General features: G+C 40.7%; 2 protein-coding genes across 2 annotated transcripts in view; both read right to left on the bottom strand.

The window, feature by feature from the left end:
• CCDC13 (coiled-coil domain containing 13) overlaps positions 1 to 7078 on the bottom strand; it is a 59584-nt gene extending 52506 nt beyond the window's left edge. The window contains exon 1 of the mRNA XM_045903952.3: positions 3813 to 7078. The gene's annotated coding sequence lies outside the window, so the exon portion shown is untranslated. The remainder of the gene's footprint in view (positions 1 to 3812) is intronic.
• Positions 7079 to 7222: 144 nt separating this feature from the next.
• HIGD1A (HIG1 hypoxia inducible domain family member 1A) lies at positions 7223 to 16024 on the bottom strand. Its single transcript, XM_045903950.3, has 4 exons — positions 15870 to 16024; positions 9920 to 10034; positions 9139 to 9273; positions 7223 to 8249 (listed from the first exon to the last, which is right to left on the bottom strand). Exons 2-4 carry the CDS (start codon positions 10014 to 10016, stop codon positions 8200 to 8202), a joined length of 282 nt encoding a protein of 93 aa, XP_045759906.1. The 5' UTR covers positions 10017 to 10034; positions 15870 to 16024; the 3' UTR covers positions 7223 to 8199.
• Positions 16025 to 16048: the final 24 nt, after the last annotated feature.

Genomic DNA, 16048 nt, shown 5'->3' with positions numbered 1-16048 from the left:
TCTTAATAACATTTGTGTCTTCTACATGTGGTGCTCTGGGACATGACCAGGGTCTTGTTACTTGCTCTGGACTTTAGTAGAAGTGGAGGTGCAGAGAGTTTCAAAAGTTAAAGCCGAGCAGAACTTCTGACATGTAAAGAGTTTAGAAGCTGTCATTCCTATCCTCACAATAAGAAAAAAAAATCTAAACTAAAAATCAAAAACTGGAAATTAGTGGAACTCAGAATCATTAGACAATGGAAGTCACAGGGCAAAGTGCTCCCTGAAAACTGGAGAGTCAGGTGAATACAGAGAATCACAGTTTACTGGGAGCAGAAGCCTACAACTAGAGTCAATATCAGTAGACACACTAACCTGTAATTGAATTGTTGAGGGCTCAGTGTGGACTAGCTTGCAGTTTTAAAACTCCAAAGAGTCTAGTCCTTTGGGGGCCCTCATACTTTTATGATTTTTACCCCCAGGAACCCTACCAGATTCTCACTGTGAAAATCAGAGGAAAATCTGCTCCTGCTTCTGGCAGTGGGAGAGGAAAAGCAACCATTATAGACTGGAAAGAAAAAAATAAAACTGTCTTGTTCTCAGATGACATGATTGTTTATGTAGAAGATCCTAAAGAATCAGCAAAAAAGAACAAAAAGAAAAATCCTGGAACTAAAAAACAACTATAGCAAGGTTGTAGGACACAAGGTTAATAAACAACAGTCAATTGTTTTCCTACATACCAGCAAAGAGCAACTAGAAATTGAAATTTAAATGTAACACCATTTACATTCACATAAAAAATGGAAATACTTTAGTATACATCTAACAAGATATGTAAAAGATCTGTATGAGGAAAACTATAAAACTCTGATGAAATAAATCAAAGAAGAACTTAATAAATATTCCATGTTCATGGATAGGAAGATTTCACTACTGTTAAGATGTCAGTTCTTCCAAACAAAACAAAACAAACAAACAAAGATGTCCATTCTTCCCAACTTGATCTATAGTTTCAACACAATCCCAATCAAAATCCCAGCAAGTTACTTTGTGAATACTAACAAATTGATTCTAAAGTTTATATGAAAAGGCCCAAGACCTAGAATAGCCAACACAATTTTGAAGGAGAAGAACAAAATTGGAGGACTGATGCTACCTAACGTTAAGATTTTCTATAAAGCTGTAGAAATTAAAACAGTGTGGTACTGGGGAAAGAACAGACAAATAGATCAATGGAACAGAACTGAGAGAACCCAGAAATAGACCCACACAAATAGAGTCAACTGATCTTTGAAAAGAAGCAAAGGCAATTCAATAGTCTTTTTGACAAATGGTGCTGGAACAACTGGACATCACATGTAACAAAATGAATCTAGACACAGACCTTACACCTTTCACAAAATTAACTCAAAATGGGTCATAGACCTAAATGTAAAATGAAAAACTATAAAACTACTTGAAGATAATATAGGAAAAAAATTTAGATGGTCTTGGGTTTGGCAATGAGTTTTAAGATACAATACCAAAAGCATGATCCATGAAAGAAAATTTTGATAAGTTGGACTTCATTAAAATTAAAAACTTCTGGGGTGCCTGGGTGGCTCAGTCTGTTAAGTGACTGCCTTCGGCTGGGGTCATGATCTCAGGGTCCTGGGATCGAGCCCCGCATCAGGCTCCCTGCTCCGCGGGGGGCCTGCTTCTCCCTCCCCCACTCCCCCTGCTTGTGTTCCCTCTCTCACTGTCTCTCTGTCTGTGTCAAATAAATAAATAAAATCTTAAAAAAAGATTAAAAACTTCTGTCTTCAAAAGCCACTGTTAAGAGAATGAAAAGACCAGCCACAGTCTGGAAGAAAGCTTTGACTGCAGAACACATATCCGATAAAGGACTGCATGCAAGATATACAAAAGAACTCTTAAAACTTAACAGTATGAAAACAACCCAATTAAAAAGTGAGCAAAAGATCTGAATACACATCTCACCAAAGAAGATATATTGATGGCAAATAAGCATATGAAAAGATGTTCAACATTATATGTCGTTAGGAATTGCAAATTAAAACAACAATGAGATACCACTACACACCTACTAGAATGGCTAAAACCCAAAATACTGACAACACCAAATGTTGGCAAGGGTTAGAAGCAACAGGAGATTTTATTCATTGCTGGTGGGAATGCAAAATGGTACAGCCACTTTGGAAGACAGTCTGGCAGTTTCTTGCAAAGCTAACCATAGTCTTACCAAATGATCCAACAATCATATTTACCCAAATGTGTTGAAAAGTTATGTCTACACAAAAACTGGTAAGCGAATATTTATAGCAGCTTATGAAATGAGAAGCAACCAAGATATCCTTCAATATGTGAGAAGATAAACAAACTGGTACAACTATACAAGGGAATATTGTTTAGTGATGAAAAGAAATGAGTTATCAAGCCATGAAAAAAATGTTAGCCATGAAGGAAAGTTAAATGCATATTGCTAAGTGAAGAAGCCAGTCTGAAAAGGCTACCTTCTGTATGATTCCAACTATATGACATTCTGGAAAAGGCAAAACTATAGAGAAGTAAAAAGATCAGTGGTTGCCAGGGTTTGGGGAGAGGGGAGGAGGGATGAACAGTGGAGCACAGGGGGTTTTTAGGGCAGTGAAACTCTTCTGTAAGATACTTTAATGGTGGATACTTGACATTTTGCATTTGGCAAAACCCACAGAACTGTACAACACACACATTCACACAACCCCTAATGTAAACTATGGACTTTTGAAGTTTATAACAACATATAGCTTTATCGGTAGTAACAATGTATCGCACCAATGTAAGATGTTCATAATGGGGAAAAGGGAGGAGTATATAGGGACTCTGTATTTTCTGTTCAATGTTTCTGTAAATCTAAAACTGCTCTAAGAAATAAAGCCTATTAAAAAAAATTTTTTTTTTTAAAGTTAAGGCTAAGTCTTCATGGAAGGAACTCTCGGCTCAGGAAAGACTTGGAGCTAACTCATGGGGAGAGGGGCACCCACCCACTAGGCTACTTCCTGTAGCAAAGCAAAGGTCCCAGAGGCAGTTGAGCACTGGGGACAGAGACCAGGGAGGAAGGGCTGAGGCCCCTTCCAGGCATGAGCCTCCTCTGACCCCACCAGCCTCCCTCTTCTTTCTCCCTCTCTCTTTCTTATTATGTTTTCCTAGAGTATTCCCAGCAACAGATTGGGGTTCTGGGGGTGGAGAGAAGCCAAGAGATTCCTAGTTGGGAGCCCTGTGCACCGACTGCCTGTCAGGCCCGCATCAACGGAGGGACGGGTTTGAGGTGGGGGTGGGGCGCACATGTCTGGTTCGCCGGCTGGGAGTCCCACTCTGAGGGGACTCGCTCGTCCGGGTCTAGGTCCCGTGGGGGCTGGCCCTGAGTCGGGAATATGCGGGAAGTGGTTACCAACAAGCCCCTTAGTTCCCGCTCCGCCTCTCCGTACTGTGCAGCAGGGCTCTGTAGCGGATAACCAGAAGAGGGTGCTGGTCCGACGGACCTAGGTCGGAGTTCTGACCATGCCACCTACTGTGTGACTTCGGGCAGGGGACCCACCCTCTGCACCTCACTAACTCCTGTACCATACGGAAACTAAGTGTCTGTTTGGAGAGGCGAGGAGGCTGTACGTGGAGATTCACAGAATGACGTGGGGAGAGACCTCGCTCGCCAGTCCGGCAGTGAGCATCGGGCCAGCGGCAGGGCAAGGCGCCCGGGCGAGCTTGTGAGCTCCGACTCAGGTCCAGGCCCCCGCAGCAGCTGCGGCTCCCCGGGCTTCAGCCTGGGACCTTCCGCCCTTCCCGGCACTTACAGCGGTCACTCCGCTCCTCACTTCTAAGGCCAGAGCAGCTCTGTCTCCTCTTCCGGACGCCTGCACGCGCTGCCCCGGCAACCGTCACCAGGGAAACCAGAAACGCTCTATGCGTGACGTCACCACGTGTCTACGGAGGCCGACGGGGCTCCGGGAGTCGGAAAAGTGACGGCGGCGTTTGTGGCCCAGGTTGAGGAGGTGTGGGAATAGGGGTGGTGGGCTGGGTGGAAAAAGGCGTCGTGTGCCTGAGACTTTAAAGTTGGCCCAGCCATCCGATTCTGGAACGTATGCTTTAAAAGTTTCGTCGGCCGAACATTTTGGGCAGAGATGCACATTCAGTGGTCCTGTAAGGGAGTTGAAAAGTGAATGATCCCACCACGAAATGTGACGCATGCAGAATGTCTTTGAAAAATATGGGGGGAAGTTGTGTTGTGACGGTGAGTGAAAAAAGCAGGACGCAAAATAGCAATTGCTAAATAAAGTTGTGTTTTTTAAAACGGAAACAAGACTGTGAGGAATACATAGAAATATTAAAAGAAAATGGTTATATTTGGATGGTGGAATTACAGTGCTGTTTTTATTTTTGCTTGGGGGATTTATGGTTTATTTTCATCGTGGAAAACACTTGTATGTTTGTTTTTTTAAGACACTGCCCAACTTAAGTCACTACTATATTCAGGCTATATGGAAGCGGGAGGCAAATTTCTATGAAAGGAGATCCAAGGAAGCTTTCCCAATATTTATCGAGGCCTTCATGATTTGAAAATGTCCAGACAGCTCATAATTGCTTTTATTTTTTCCTCATAAGGCATTCACTCCATAGACATTCACGAAGATGTGGCACCAGACCACATTTTGCAACATCAATCAGAATATTGACACTGATACACCTATCTTATTCATGTTTAATTTGTGTTCATGTTTGTGATGTATTTTGTCCTGCTCAATTTTACAACGTGTAGGTTTTCGTACCCACCACCACAGTCAGGACACCGAATACTTCACCACAAGGATCCCTCTCTTGGGAGTTTATAACCACATCCGCATCCCTCCCCCACCTCCCAGTCCCTAAAACCTGGTAACCACCCATTTGTCTTTTCTAAAATGTTGTCATTTCAAAATTTTTATATAAATATACAATATCTAACTTTTGGGGATTGATTTTTTTTTTTTTAACTCAAGAGTAATTCTCTGGAAATTGATCCAAATTGTTGTGTATCAATAATTTGCTCCTTTTTATTGCTGGGTAGTTTTCCATGGTATGGATATGCCAGTTTATTTAACCACTTACCCACTGGAAGACTTCTGGGTTGTTTCCAGTTTGGGGATATTATGAATAAAGCTGATATGAACATTTATTTATTTATTTATTTACTGGGTTCCTCTGAGGCGACCAAGTGGACACTGAACTCCAACCTAGAATCATTTATCACTGCTTAATTTGGAAAAAAATTTCTAACATTTACCTTGCTAAAAGCTAATTCTTTATTTCAAACAGAATCAGGTATATAAATAATAATTGGCAGGTCTATCATTTGACACAGGAGAACTTTAAAATACTTTATATTCATTCAGCTTTGTTCTGGCCTAGTAAGTATGTTACAACGGGCTTTAGATTTACATGGAGATAGAGCCTAAATTACAAGTTCCTGAAAACTCTCCAAGTAGCATTTCCTCAACTGTGAGGCAAGAGGCTTGCCGGGACTGATCCTCTACTCCAAAATCCTGACGGGGAAGCAGCGTACTTTGAAGATTTCAGTTCCAACTCTTACCACCAGATGTCACTGTTGCTCATCAGAAATAGGGAACCTCCAGTGACAGACTCATGAATGTAAAAAAACAAAACCTACTTATTCCAATTAAACAAATATTTATTGAATATTTATATGAGCCAGGCACTAGTGCCAGGTGCTTTGGATGAAAAAGATCATCATGGCCTCAAAGATACTAGAGGAGACATGGAAGCAATCACACACCAATGCCCCAGTAACATATAACATTAAGCCAAGGAATCAAACTCTCAGTGAAAATCAACATACCATCTCTTTAAAGTACAACATTGCTTCCTGAGGGATACTTTCTCTGACTCCAACCCTGGGTTAAGTCCCCCCACTGGATGTTACTGCTGCTACCTATACCTAGCATTCAACATGCTTTTTTATAATCACTTAACGATGGCCTTCCCTGCTGGACTGTCAGTTGTGAGGACAGGGCCCTCGCACCGGTCCTGCTGCTTTCCCAAGCTTACCACAGTACTGACGGAAGTAGCGGTCATTTGCTGAGTTTACTTATGCATCAGGTGCTATGACAGGCTCCTTACAGTCACCACTACATTTTATCTTCCCAACGACCCTTAGCCACTGATACTGTCCCTATCTTACAGATGAGGAAGCCATGGCTACTTGACTAGTAGGTGGCAGAACTGTGAACCCAGGACTGACTTAATAACATGTAGTATCACATCCACCTGAGCCACTATTAAGAATTTCCATTATCTGATGCCAATCTATTCATCCAGCTAATTTACCACTCTCTTCCTTGAATAAGCAACCCCACCCTTAATAACATAATGCTCAGTTACCCTTTCAACACTTCACTTTTGTGTGGCCTATCCTCTGGCATTGGTCTAGATCAACTTCTCTCAAATGAGTAATTTAGTTTAACAAATCAATAATGTACTCATCTATTAGAGCAACAATTTTCTGAAAATTGTTCCCAAATTTGTTCTACAGAAGGCTTATCCTTCATGAAACAATTGTTGGGACTACCTACCAGGATCTCCTATCAGGTCTACTGGAACCTGAGAAAATAGTTCCTAGTAATAGCTTTATTTTTAAAGCACTTTTCAAACTCATATAATGACCTATAAGCTATATAGGACTTCTCACTTTATAGCTAAGATTGAGAAAACTTGGATTTGATCCAAGTTATAAAGTCAGTGGTGAGTCAAGACCATGCTGTAACCTCCTGCCTAATTTTATTAATATATGGTAACTGCTGCCACTCCAGTATTAATTTCACAAAGGTCAGCACTGCTAATACCTGTTAGCATCTACAACTTGACTGCCCAGGTTCCAGTCCCAAACCTACACCCCTCTCTAGCTATGTGATCCTGGGTTAGATATTTACACTGTTCATGCCTCAGCCTCCTCCTCTGTTAAATAAGGATCATAGTTCCTACCTCTTAGGGTTGTTAGGAAATCCAAATGACATTATACATGAAAAGCACTCAGAATAGTGTGTGGCACATAGTAAATACTCAATAGATACTATTATTCCTATTTGATAAATATTCTTTAACCATAGTTCCTACCAAAGGTACAAAACATTCTCTCTCTTCTTGGAACTTAATCCTTGTGTTACTTTGAGGAATGATTGATTTTTTCCAAACGGAAATAAATACAAGGCAATTGATGTGTTCACTGACTTTACTAACACTACATTTACCATGTTATCACCATGGAATGTAAATTCAGGTTAGACAAGAAAATTTCACAAGTGTAATAAAGCATTCTGGAATATACCAAACTTTGTGTATAATGTCTGACCAAACCACCTTGCTGATGAATCGTTAATCACTTCAATTATAGGTAATTTGTTAACATTTATGATTCTTACAGAGAAAATAAACAAACTTCATACATTTAAAAAGTGTTTTTCATCTAACCTTTGCATTAGTACTTAAAATACACATTTCTATTTTAAGATAACATTTAAAAATTATTCTAATACAACAGCAGCATAAATATAACTCTGCAATTACAAAAAAAGCTAAACTGGGATCCACAGTTAAGTTATTCTCACGTTTACAAGTATGATTCTGAAATAAATACTACTTCTAAGCAGCTGTTATCGGCTTTTTTAGGTTTGGTTTAAATACATGTATTTTCGGTTTGGGGAAGCTTATTATATTATATTCCATGCACTGTTCTGACAGGGTTAAGAGCCAACCAGCCCTAAAAACTGAAGTACTCAGTCTGCAAAACAGGCAGAAAAAAGTTAAATGGGATTCCTACATAACATCAAAAGCATGTGATATTCTGCAGCAACTGGGAGTACTCAGGATTGACAAACTGTCCTCTTTTTAACTGATTTTATCAGAAGAGTTTAAGAAGGAGCATATTTTACCACTATCAAGTACATTTAAAAGTGACATGTTTCTTTTGTTCTAATTTGACTCCGCTGAATGACCTAGCTAGTTAACTGGTCACTAGTAATTTGGTTACCAGGCAAATCAAGCCTGCAAGAAAGGAAGCCAATATTTAAATTACTGTGTTATTGTGTGACCCATTCAAATGATTTATTTTCAACATAAACATATAAACTCAGTATGAGATGCCTAGCTAAAGCAAGCACCACCAACAAAACCAAGACAGTTTCTCTTCTTCTAAGGTTTAGGCTTTGCCCAGAATTCCTTATACATGGAATAGCCCATACCTAAAGAAAAAAAAAATGTATTAGTTAAACATTTAATATTTTCCACGATATTAAGAAAATTAAAAACAGTTCATAAAATAGCTAAAAGCCTCCTAGCATGCAATATTTACAAGAGGAACAAGACCCTAGGCTGCTTATACTCTTGCCTTCTTAAACTATTTAAATTTCTGAAATTCTTTTTATATAGGTTCCTAAGCAGCTCAAGGCTAGTATGACTAGTTCAGACTACTGAAATATTTGTTTTAAAGATCAATATTTATCTTACAACTTTAAAAGGAGTCACTCTTGCTATGTAACAATAAGTAAAGTCAACGAATTATAAAGCCAATAAAAGAGTGTAATACCTACATCAAAAAAATCTTTTCCAGGGCACCTGGGTGGCTCAGTCGGTTAAGCATCCGACTCTTGATTTCAGCTCAGGTCATGATCTCAGGGTCCTGAGATCAAGCCCCGTGTTGGGCTCTGCGCTGAGCATGGAGGCTGCTTAAGATTCTCTCTCTCCCTCTCCCTCAGCCTGTCCCACCCCTCTCAGGCTCTCTCTAAAAAAAAAACAACAAACTTTTCCACTTCCAAAAATTCAATAAAATAGTAGTCCTATGTCTCTCCCAGATAATGGATCTTACTACCAACCCTATTTACATATCTAGACTCCAGTGAAATTATAAACTCTGTGATGGACAGAATTGCTTTTTCTTTCTTTAAAACACTGGTAAGATGTATCACAGACAGTAAAATTTTGTCACTACTTGAACTATTAATCCAATTTTTATGTGAAAATAGATGTAAGTGACATTTCAAACTACTTCAAAGTCAGCAAAAAGTATCTCCCTTGATTTATAAAACCTATTAATGGGAATTACAAACTTGAAAATTTCCTCTAAGAACCTACCGAGAGTCATTGCTCCCACAACAAAGCCTTGGGCTGCCACACGCATGTGGATCAGGTGAACAGACATTTTAGTATTTCCCCTGCTCTTCAATTTATATAATCCATATGCAACGATTGCTGCAAACCCCGCCATTCCTGTAAAACAAATAGTCACAAGTTTGTCATATGCATGGGGTCAGGGAACCAAGATGACTTTACTATCAATCAGTGTACTTTCTACTATTTTTACAAAGATGTTTCATTGAGACCATTAATTAACTAACATACAAACTGAGTTTTTAATTTTCCCCCTCAAAACCCAAAATCCATAATCGGTAGCAAACAGCAGATTCAGAAAGTTAAGATCATCTTCAAAATGTGGGCTGTGGAGCCAGTAGGTGCTTTAAGAGTGCCAAGGGAACTCTTCCTCTCAGTCCTACTTCCTTCCCTGAAGGGAATCAGGTAACATAGCAGAGACTGTAATAAACCGTAACTGTGAGGGTAAGCTTTTTTTTTTTTTTGAGTCTTGTGAGTCCTTCTAGCAAATCACTGAGACTGAGGGTGGTCGTGGGGTCCCCCACACATTCACTGAAATAAGAGTCAATAAACAAAGGCTTCTGAAGACACACAGAAGAATTTTTATAGAGAGAGTTGTATCAAGCCAATCTTACATATTTCAACATATGAACAAAATATATGAAAACAAATGCTTTCAGATGTGCTTGATGAATGAGTTGACCACACTTCTACTGAGTTAAAGCTTACAACAGACAGATTATTAGAACATCAATGTCAAACTTACCAATGGGAACAAACGGTGCTTCTCTAGCTTTTCGGATAAGTTTAGATCCCTGATCTTCATCGTATGAAGAAAGAGAAACATCTGTGCCGGTTGACATAGTGGCTGAAGAATCCTCCTGAAAGAGAATTTCCAGGAGGTTCTATAATTAAAAGCAACTACTACACTGAATGGCTGGATGTATTTAAAATACTCCTAGTTTCCACATAAATACGTGGTGTGTTATCCATGAAATTTAAAAAGTATATTTTAGAAACTAACTGTATTTTTAACCCACAGCTACTTTTAGGAAGAGTTGTATTTATCCCCCCCCCCATTGTTTTGATGTTTATCCCATACAACCAATCCCTTTTTATTTTTATTTATTTATTTATGTTTAAATAGGCTCCACACTTAGCATGGAGCCCAACATGTGGCTTGAACTCACAACCCTGAGATCAAGAGTCGGAAGCTTAACCGACTGAGCTACTGGGGCACCCCAACCAATTCCTCTTTAGCACCACATCGCCGATAACAGTGAAATTTTTTTTTTTTAATCGAAATAACTTTTGTCAATTAAAATAGTAGCCATTCAGTTGGTTAAGCGACTGCCTTCGGCTCAGGTCATGATCCTGGAGTCCCGGGATCGAGTCCCGCATTGGGCTCCCTGCTCGGCAGGGAGTCTGCTTCTCCCTCTGACCCTCCTCCCTCTCATGCTCTCTGTCTCTCATTCTCTCTGTCTCAAATATATAAATAAAATCTTAAAAAAAAAATAGTAGCCATTGATTTTCTGGCTATTTTCACACTTAGTTAATTTAACGACTTCACTCAAACCAAACCAATACTCCTTACTGCCTCTTCAAAACATGTTGAATATCCTACTAAACACTTTTGAGTGTAGTTTTCATTGGTTACAACTGAGACTGACTTATCGACTCCAACATGCTACATGGTTTCAGTTCTCACCTTTGAATAGCTTCCCCTAGTACATTAAGTGGCTGTTTTGGGGGGGGGGAAAGATTACAGCTGTTCTGAATAACCAAAATTTCTACTTAGCTCATTATTTACTTCTTTATAAGAATAAGCTTTTATTGGGGCGCCTGGGTGGCTCAGTCAGTTAAGTGGCTGCCTTGGCTCAGGTCATGATCTCAGGGTCCTGGGATTGAGCCCCACCATTGGGCTCTCCGCTCAGTCAGCAGCGAGTCTGCTTCTCCCTCTCCCTCTGTAATCTCTCTCGCTCAAATAAAATCTTAAAAGGGCGCCTGGGTGGCTCAGTTGGTTAAGCGACTGCCTTCAGCTCAGGTCATGATCCCAGGGTCCTGGGATCGAGTCCCGCATCGGGCTCCCTGCTCTGCGGGGAGCCTGCTTCTCCCTCTCCAACTCCCCCTGCTTGTGTTCCCTCTCTCGCTGTGTCTCTCTCTGTCAAATAAATAAATAAAATCTTTAAAAAAAAAAAAAAGGGGGACAAAGCTTTTATTTTAAACACTATTGCTAGAAATGCCTCTTTTGAAGCATAATTTACGTTCAACTGAACATAATACAGCGTTTTAGTTTAGTTTTTTTTTTTTTTTTTACTTAGGGTTAGCATTTTTAACATCACTGCAGCAAAAAAACTAAACAACCCTCAGGGTCTTCTTAATGAATGAGTATCTCCTAAGCTTCAGCTCTACTTTCCCTTACAGAACTTACATTCCCTGGACCTCCCTCTTAAAATTCTCTACCTCCATTCTCCCTTTTTCGGTCATCTCTCTTTACACAGGAAGCTATTTAATAGGTGTTTCATCATAATGAGAACATAAATTCAGCTTCACCTTAGTCACAATAAATATGTATATACTTCCTTCTTCACTGAGCTGATTTAAACCGCCCGTAAATGTGATCCATAGATAAAAGAAGGGAGTCAAACACAGTATATTAAGTGTACAAGTCTGATTAGTGTCAGTTACAATAACTTCAAAAGTCAATTGCCCATCCCACTACCTATATAACATCTTACCTCCACCTCTGGGTTTTTCATGTGCATCATGCATCATACTCCCTTCAATAATAACTCTCATTCAACACTTTGCTATTCCAGGAGTGTTAGTAGTAGGTAACACCCTCAAAGAAAATCCAACTCTAGAGGGAGGCGTAGTCCTTAGTTTGAAAGTGAAATCATCCTTCTCAGCCCCCATCCCCATTGGGAAGAATCCAATTCTGTTATCTGACAAAGAAAACCTTAATCCAGAGTTGTACAGCATCACACAGCTAAATAAGAGGAAACTCAGATTCGAACTAGTCTTTCTCTTCTTTTTTTGTACTCCGTTACAGGCTAACTGAATAAACCCCTACTTACTGAGCTTTTATTATATACAAGGTTCAACAAGCTCTAGGTTCAGGACGCTCACTATATATGTGAAGAGTTAAAACAAACACTAAAATAATTAATGGTTAAAAAATTAGATTTTTTTTTTTTTTTTTAAAGGGACAGAATAGAGTATGATTACTTCCAAGAGCATAACAGAGAATGAGAACTGAATTTAGTGTGTGGTATCTTTTAGCTAAAGTAGGTTTGGGAAATATTTGAGACTGGCCTTTAAGAAACTACATAAGTGGACTAGATATTAAACATTTTATTTTAGGCGAGTATATGCTTATTTGTTGCTTTCAAAACGAACCTTAAGCTTCTCAAAGTCATGAGGGTTTATCACAGATCCTCCTTCCACCTTTCTGGCCATGAACCCCATAATCTAATCACATTAAATTTCTTAAAGATGTTCTCTGTACTTCAGTGCCTATGTACAAGCTGATTTCTCTGCCTAACACTTTTCCTCCCTTTTCATCTCCTTCAGACACTTTTTCCTAGCTAACGCCTCTCATTTTTCAGGTTCTTAATTAACTTTCATTGGAAGTCTCCTTTGACTTTCTAAGTATGATCATTGCTTTGATTATGCAGTCTCTAAAATATGCTTTCTCTAAAATAATTCTTTCTTATAAATGCCTGTTCAATTGTCTCTCTTGCTAGAATCCTTGAAGTTAGCAGGCCATACATGTCTTGCCTGTATCTATAGCTCCACTGCTTGGCATGATGCTTTGCATGCAGTAAGCATAGCACAAAATATTTGTTGAATAAATATAAAAATAATCTATTTCAACAATTAAAATTATTGTTAATTTGGGAAAATTTGGTGAAAACAATAACAAGTAAACACATTTGTAGAGTTCAACTGGTCAGTAAGAAAAATGCCAAACTGTAGGTACCTAAGTGCTTATTTAATTTTTGTATTTTATTTATGAAAGAAGATATGAAGATAATGATAGAAATGATAACTTGAGTAGGTCTTAGTTCCTTGCAACCACAAGAGACCAAACTATTATATAACACAATCCACTTTTTAAAACTAGCACCTTCTTGGGGCGCCTGGGTGGCTCAGTCGGTTAAGCGTCTGCCTTCAGCTCAGGTCATGATCCCAGGGTCCTGGGATCGAGCCCCACATCGGGCTCCCTGCTCAGCGGAGAGCCTGCTTCTCCTTCTCCCTCTGCCTGCCTCTCGGCCTACCTGTACTCTCTATCTCTCTGTCAAATAAATAAATAAAATATTTTAAATAAAAAAAAAAATAAATAAAACTAGCACCTTCTTTTGCAGATATATGCATGTTTTCTTCCTTTGCCTTAATTATTCCTAAACTAAGAAGTCATTTGGGAATTATCTTTAAAAACAAGAAAGTCAGTGGTCTTTCCTCTAATCTTTCACCTCTGGATCAGTGTAAATTGTTCAACTGGTCAATGGAGCAGAAGTTTTTTCTCCCTCCTTCAGGAAGGAAGGGGATGGCAATTTCTCTCCTGTATATAAAAGAAGAAAATCCACTCATCTCCATTCCTCACCTATGATAGAGACTCTGAAGTTTGTATGGGTAGGAGATTTGATCTGGTTTTCAGAAAGTAATCCTTAGGGTAATAAGGGTGTGGGGGAAACCATGTGGTCATTATTTGCTTTCAGTGACTAATGATAACCTGTTTCTGATTGAGAACACCTTGTGGCGCATTTGAAGATAAAATTAATAAAGAGGAATATAAAAAGTCCAACACATCACAGATTTATTATACTATACTTCAAATTATATTTTTATACCTAATATACTATATATTCATAACACTCCTTGCATATAAAATTTTGATAATTCTCTTCCTAATTACCATCTGAAAGTTTCCCAAGTATTCATGATTTACAGCCACACAAATTGAAAATGGCTAACTTTTAATGTATCAGGATCAATAACTATGAATCATATAATTTGAGAATAACAACCCAGACAATCGATGCCAGTAGCCCAATTTTACAGATGGAAAAAGGCTATATGAATTGTTCAACATCAAGAATGTATCTCTGGCAGGGGAGGATTAGAACCCAGATCTCCTGATACAGTCCAGAGTTGTTCTGATTGACAACATATTGCCAAAGCATCAGTCTTTTGCTGGTAATATATTTAATCTGAAAAATATTAAAATCCATTCCTGAACAGAAGCCTGCCTTTCTTTCTTTGAATTGTAAAAAATATGCAAGTCACGCCTAAAATTAAATGGAACTTTCTTCCCCAGTGACTTAACTCATCCACCAATTTCAACTGTGCTTTGAACAGATCTTTTTCACTAGCAGGACTTCTAGATTTCCCTTTAATTTTCTCATCTGCCCATAGCAATTGACCCAGATCTCTGCCAAAAAGTTGAACAGGTAGAAAAAGAGGCACCAATGACCAGATGATATTCAAAGCCAATCTGAAAACACTAATTATTCTCTAAACTTAGTAAGATACTACTGCAGACCTTTCCAAATGCATGGGAACCTAGAAAAGATGTCAGGGAAGATGAGCTGCCCAGCATGAGGTGATGTAACAGACTGAAGGGTCTTCACAGCCTGTCATTTTGGTCACAGAACTACTAACAGCAAGGACTTCAAATTTTGATTTTCCATCAGTCACCTGTCAGCTTGTTTAAAATGGCTGCAAAGGCCCCACCCTGGAGATTCTGGTTCAGAGGGTCTGGGGCAGGGCCCAAGGAATCTGTATTTTAAGAAGCCCCCTTCAACTGCTTCTGGGGCACAAGGAACTAAGAGATGCCCTGGTACTCAGGACTCAAACTTGTGCGTCACGCTGGGACCTGGTGCCTCTTCAGTCTGTCTGAACTTTTCCATCCAAACCGGTCAAACTCGAAAGTGCCTGGGTACTTCTGGAAGTATAAATCCTGTGGTGGGGATTACCCGACAGAAGGAACTAGGTGCTGCCCACACCCGTATCTGAGAGAGAAAGGCGAGAAACACTGCCGAATCATTGCAGCTGCTCCCAATTCTAAACCCGCGCTGTTCTCTAACCCCTAACTGGCGGGCTTAGCTTTCTTGGAAGAAATTTAAATTCCGTTACAGATGCTTTATACAGGGCCTGGGGCCTTCTTACCTTCCCAGGGTAGGAGGAAACCCGGGGTCGTGGAGAAGAGTAAGGTCGTGTGGTTTTACGCCCTCAACCTTTCGAGCCGCCCCCCCCCCTCCCGTGACCTTGTCGGGACTCCAAGGCCGGAGCGCTTGCCCTCCCAACCCTTCCTCCTCACCCGCCGCGCGGCCCCGCTCTCCGGAAGGCTCCCGGCTCCGGGTACTATCCGCGCTACCGGCTCCCTGAGGTCGGCCCCAGCCCCCTGCAAGGCTCTCTCATTACCGCCCCCTCCGTGAGTCTTCCCTCTCGGCCACGATTCACTGCACGAGCTTCTACTTCATCCCCTCACCCGAAGGCCATCAGACCCCCCAACTTTCCCTGAACCACGAGGTCGGGCCCGAAACCCGCCAATTCCACCTCGCCCCCTTCAACCCGGGCATCTCCCCCCTCCTCCCAGCCCCGCGGGCGCCACCACTCCCAAGGCGCTCTCGGCCCAGCCAAGCGCTGCCTGGCTTCTTCCCGCTCCGCGGTCGGGTGTCGTCCGCTCCACGACTCCCTCAATCTTCACTTACCTACAACGCTAGGAATTCGGCTCCAGCCGGTTTCTGGCGCTCTCCCACGCTCCCCGTCCAGCCGGCTTCTTCTCGTCCCGCCCACACCTGGCCCTAGCCAATCAGAAGCCAGCGGCCCGCAGGCGAGGGTCCCGGTGGGTGCGTGCGTGTGCGCGATGCGTAAGGCGGGTCCCGGATTG

This window comes from Mirounga angustirostris, unplaced genomic scaffold, assembly GCF_029215605.1.
Source record: "Mirounga angustirostris isolate CCGP_5_RB_7025 unplaced genomic scaffold, mMirAng1.0.hap1 SCAF_1, whole genome shotgun sequence".
Taxonomy (NCBI): Eukaryota; Metazoa; Chordata; class Mammalia; order Carnivora; family Phocidae; genus Mirounga; species Mirounga angustirostris.
Note: the sequence above shows the minus strand (reverse complement) of the source record. Positions and strands in the feature narration are given on the sequence as shown.

Excerpts from the sequence above, each read along its gene's own strand:
- HIGD1A (XM_045903950.3), bottom strand. The coding sequence starts at position 10,016 with ATGTCAACCGGCACAGATGTTTCTCTTTCTTCATACGATGAAGATCAG. Across the intron at positions 9,274-9,919 it reads AGCACCGTTTGTTCCCATTG|GAATGGCGGGGTTTGCAGCA; the intron begins GTAAGTTTGACA and ends TTTGTTTTACAG. Across the intron at positions 8,250-9,138 it reads TGTGGGAGCAATGACTCTCG|GTATGGGCTATTCCATGTAT; the intron begins GTAGGTTCTTAG and ends TTTTTTCTTTAG.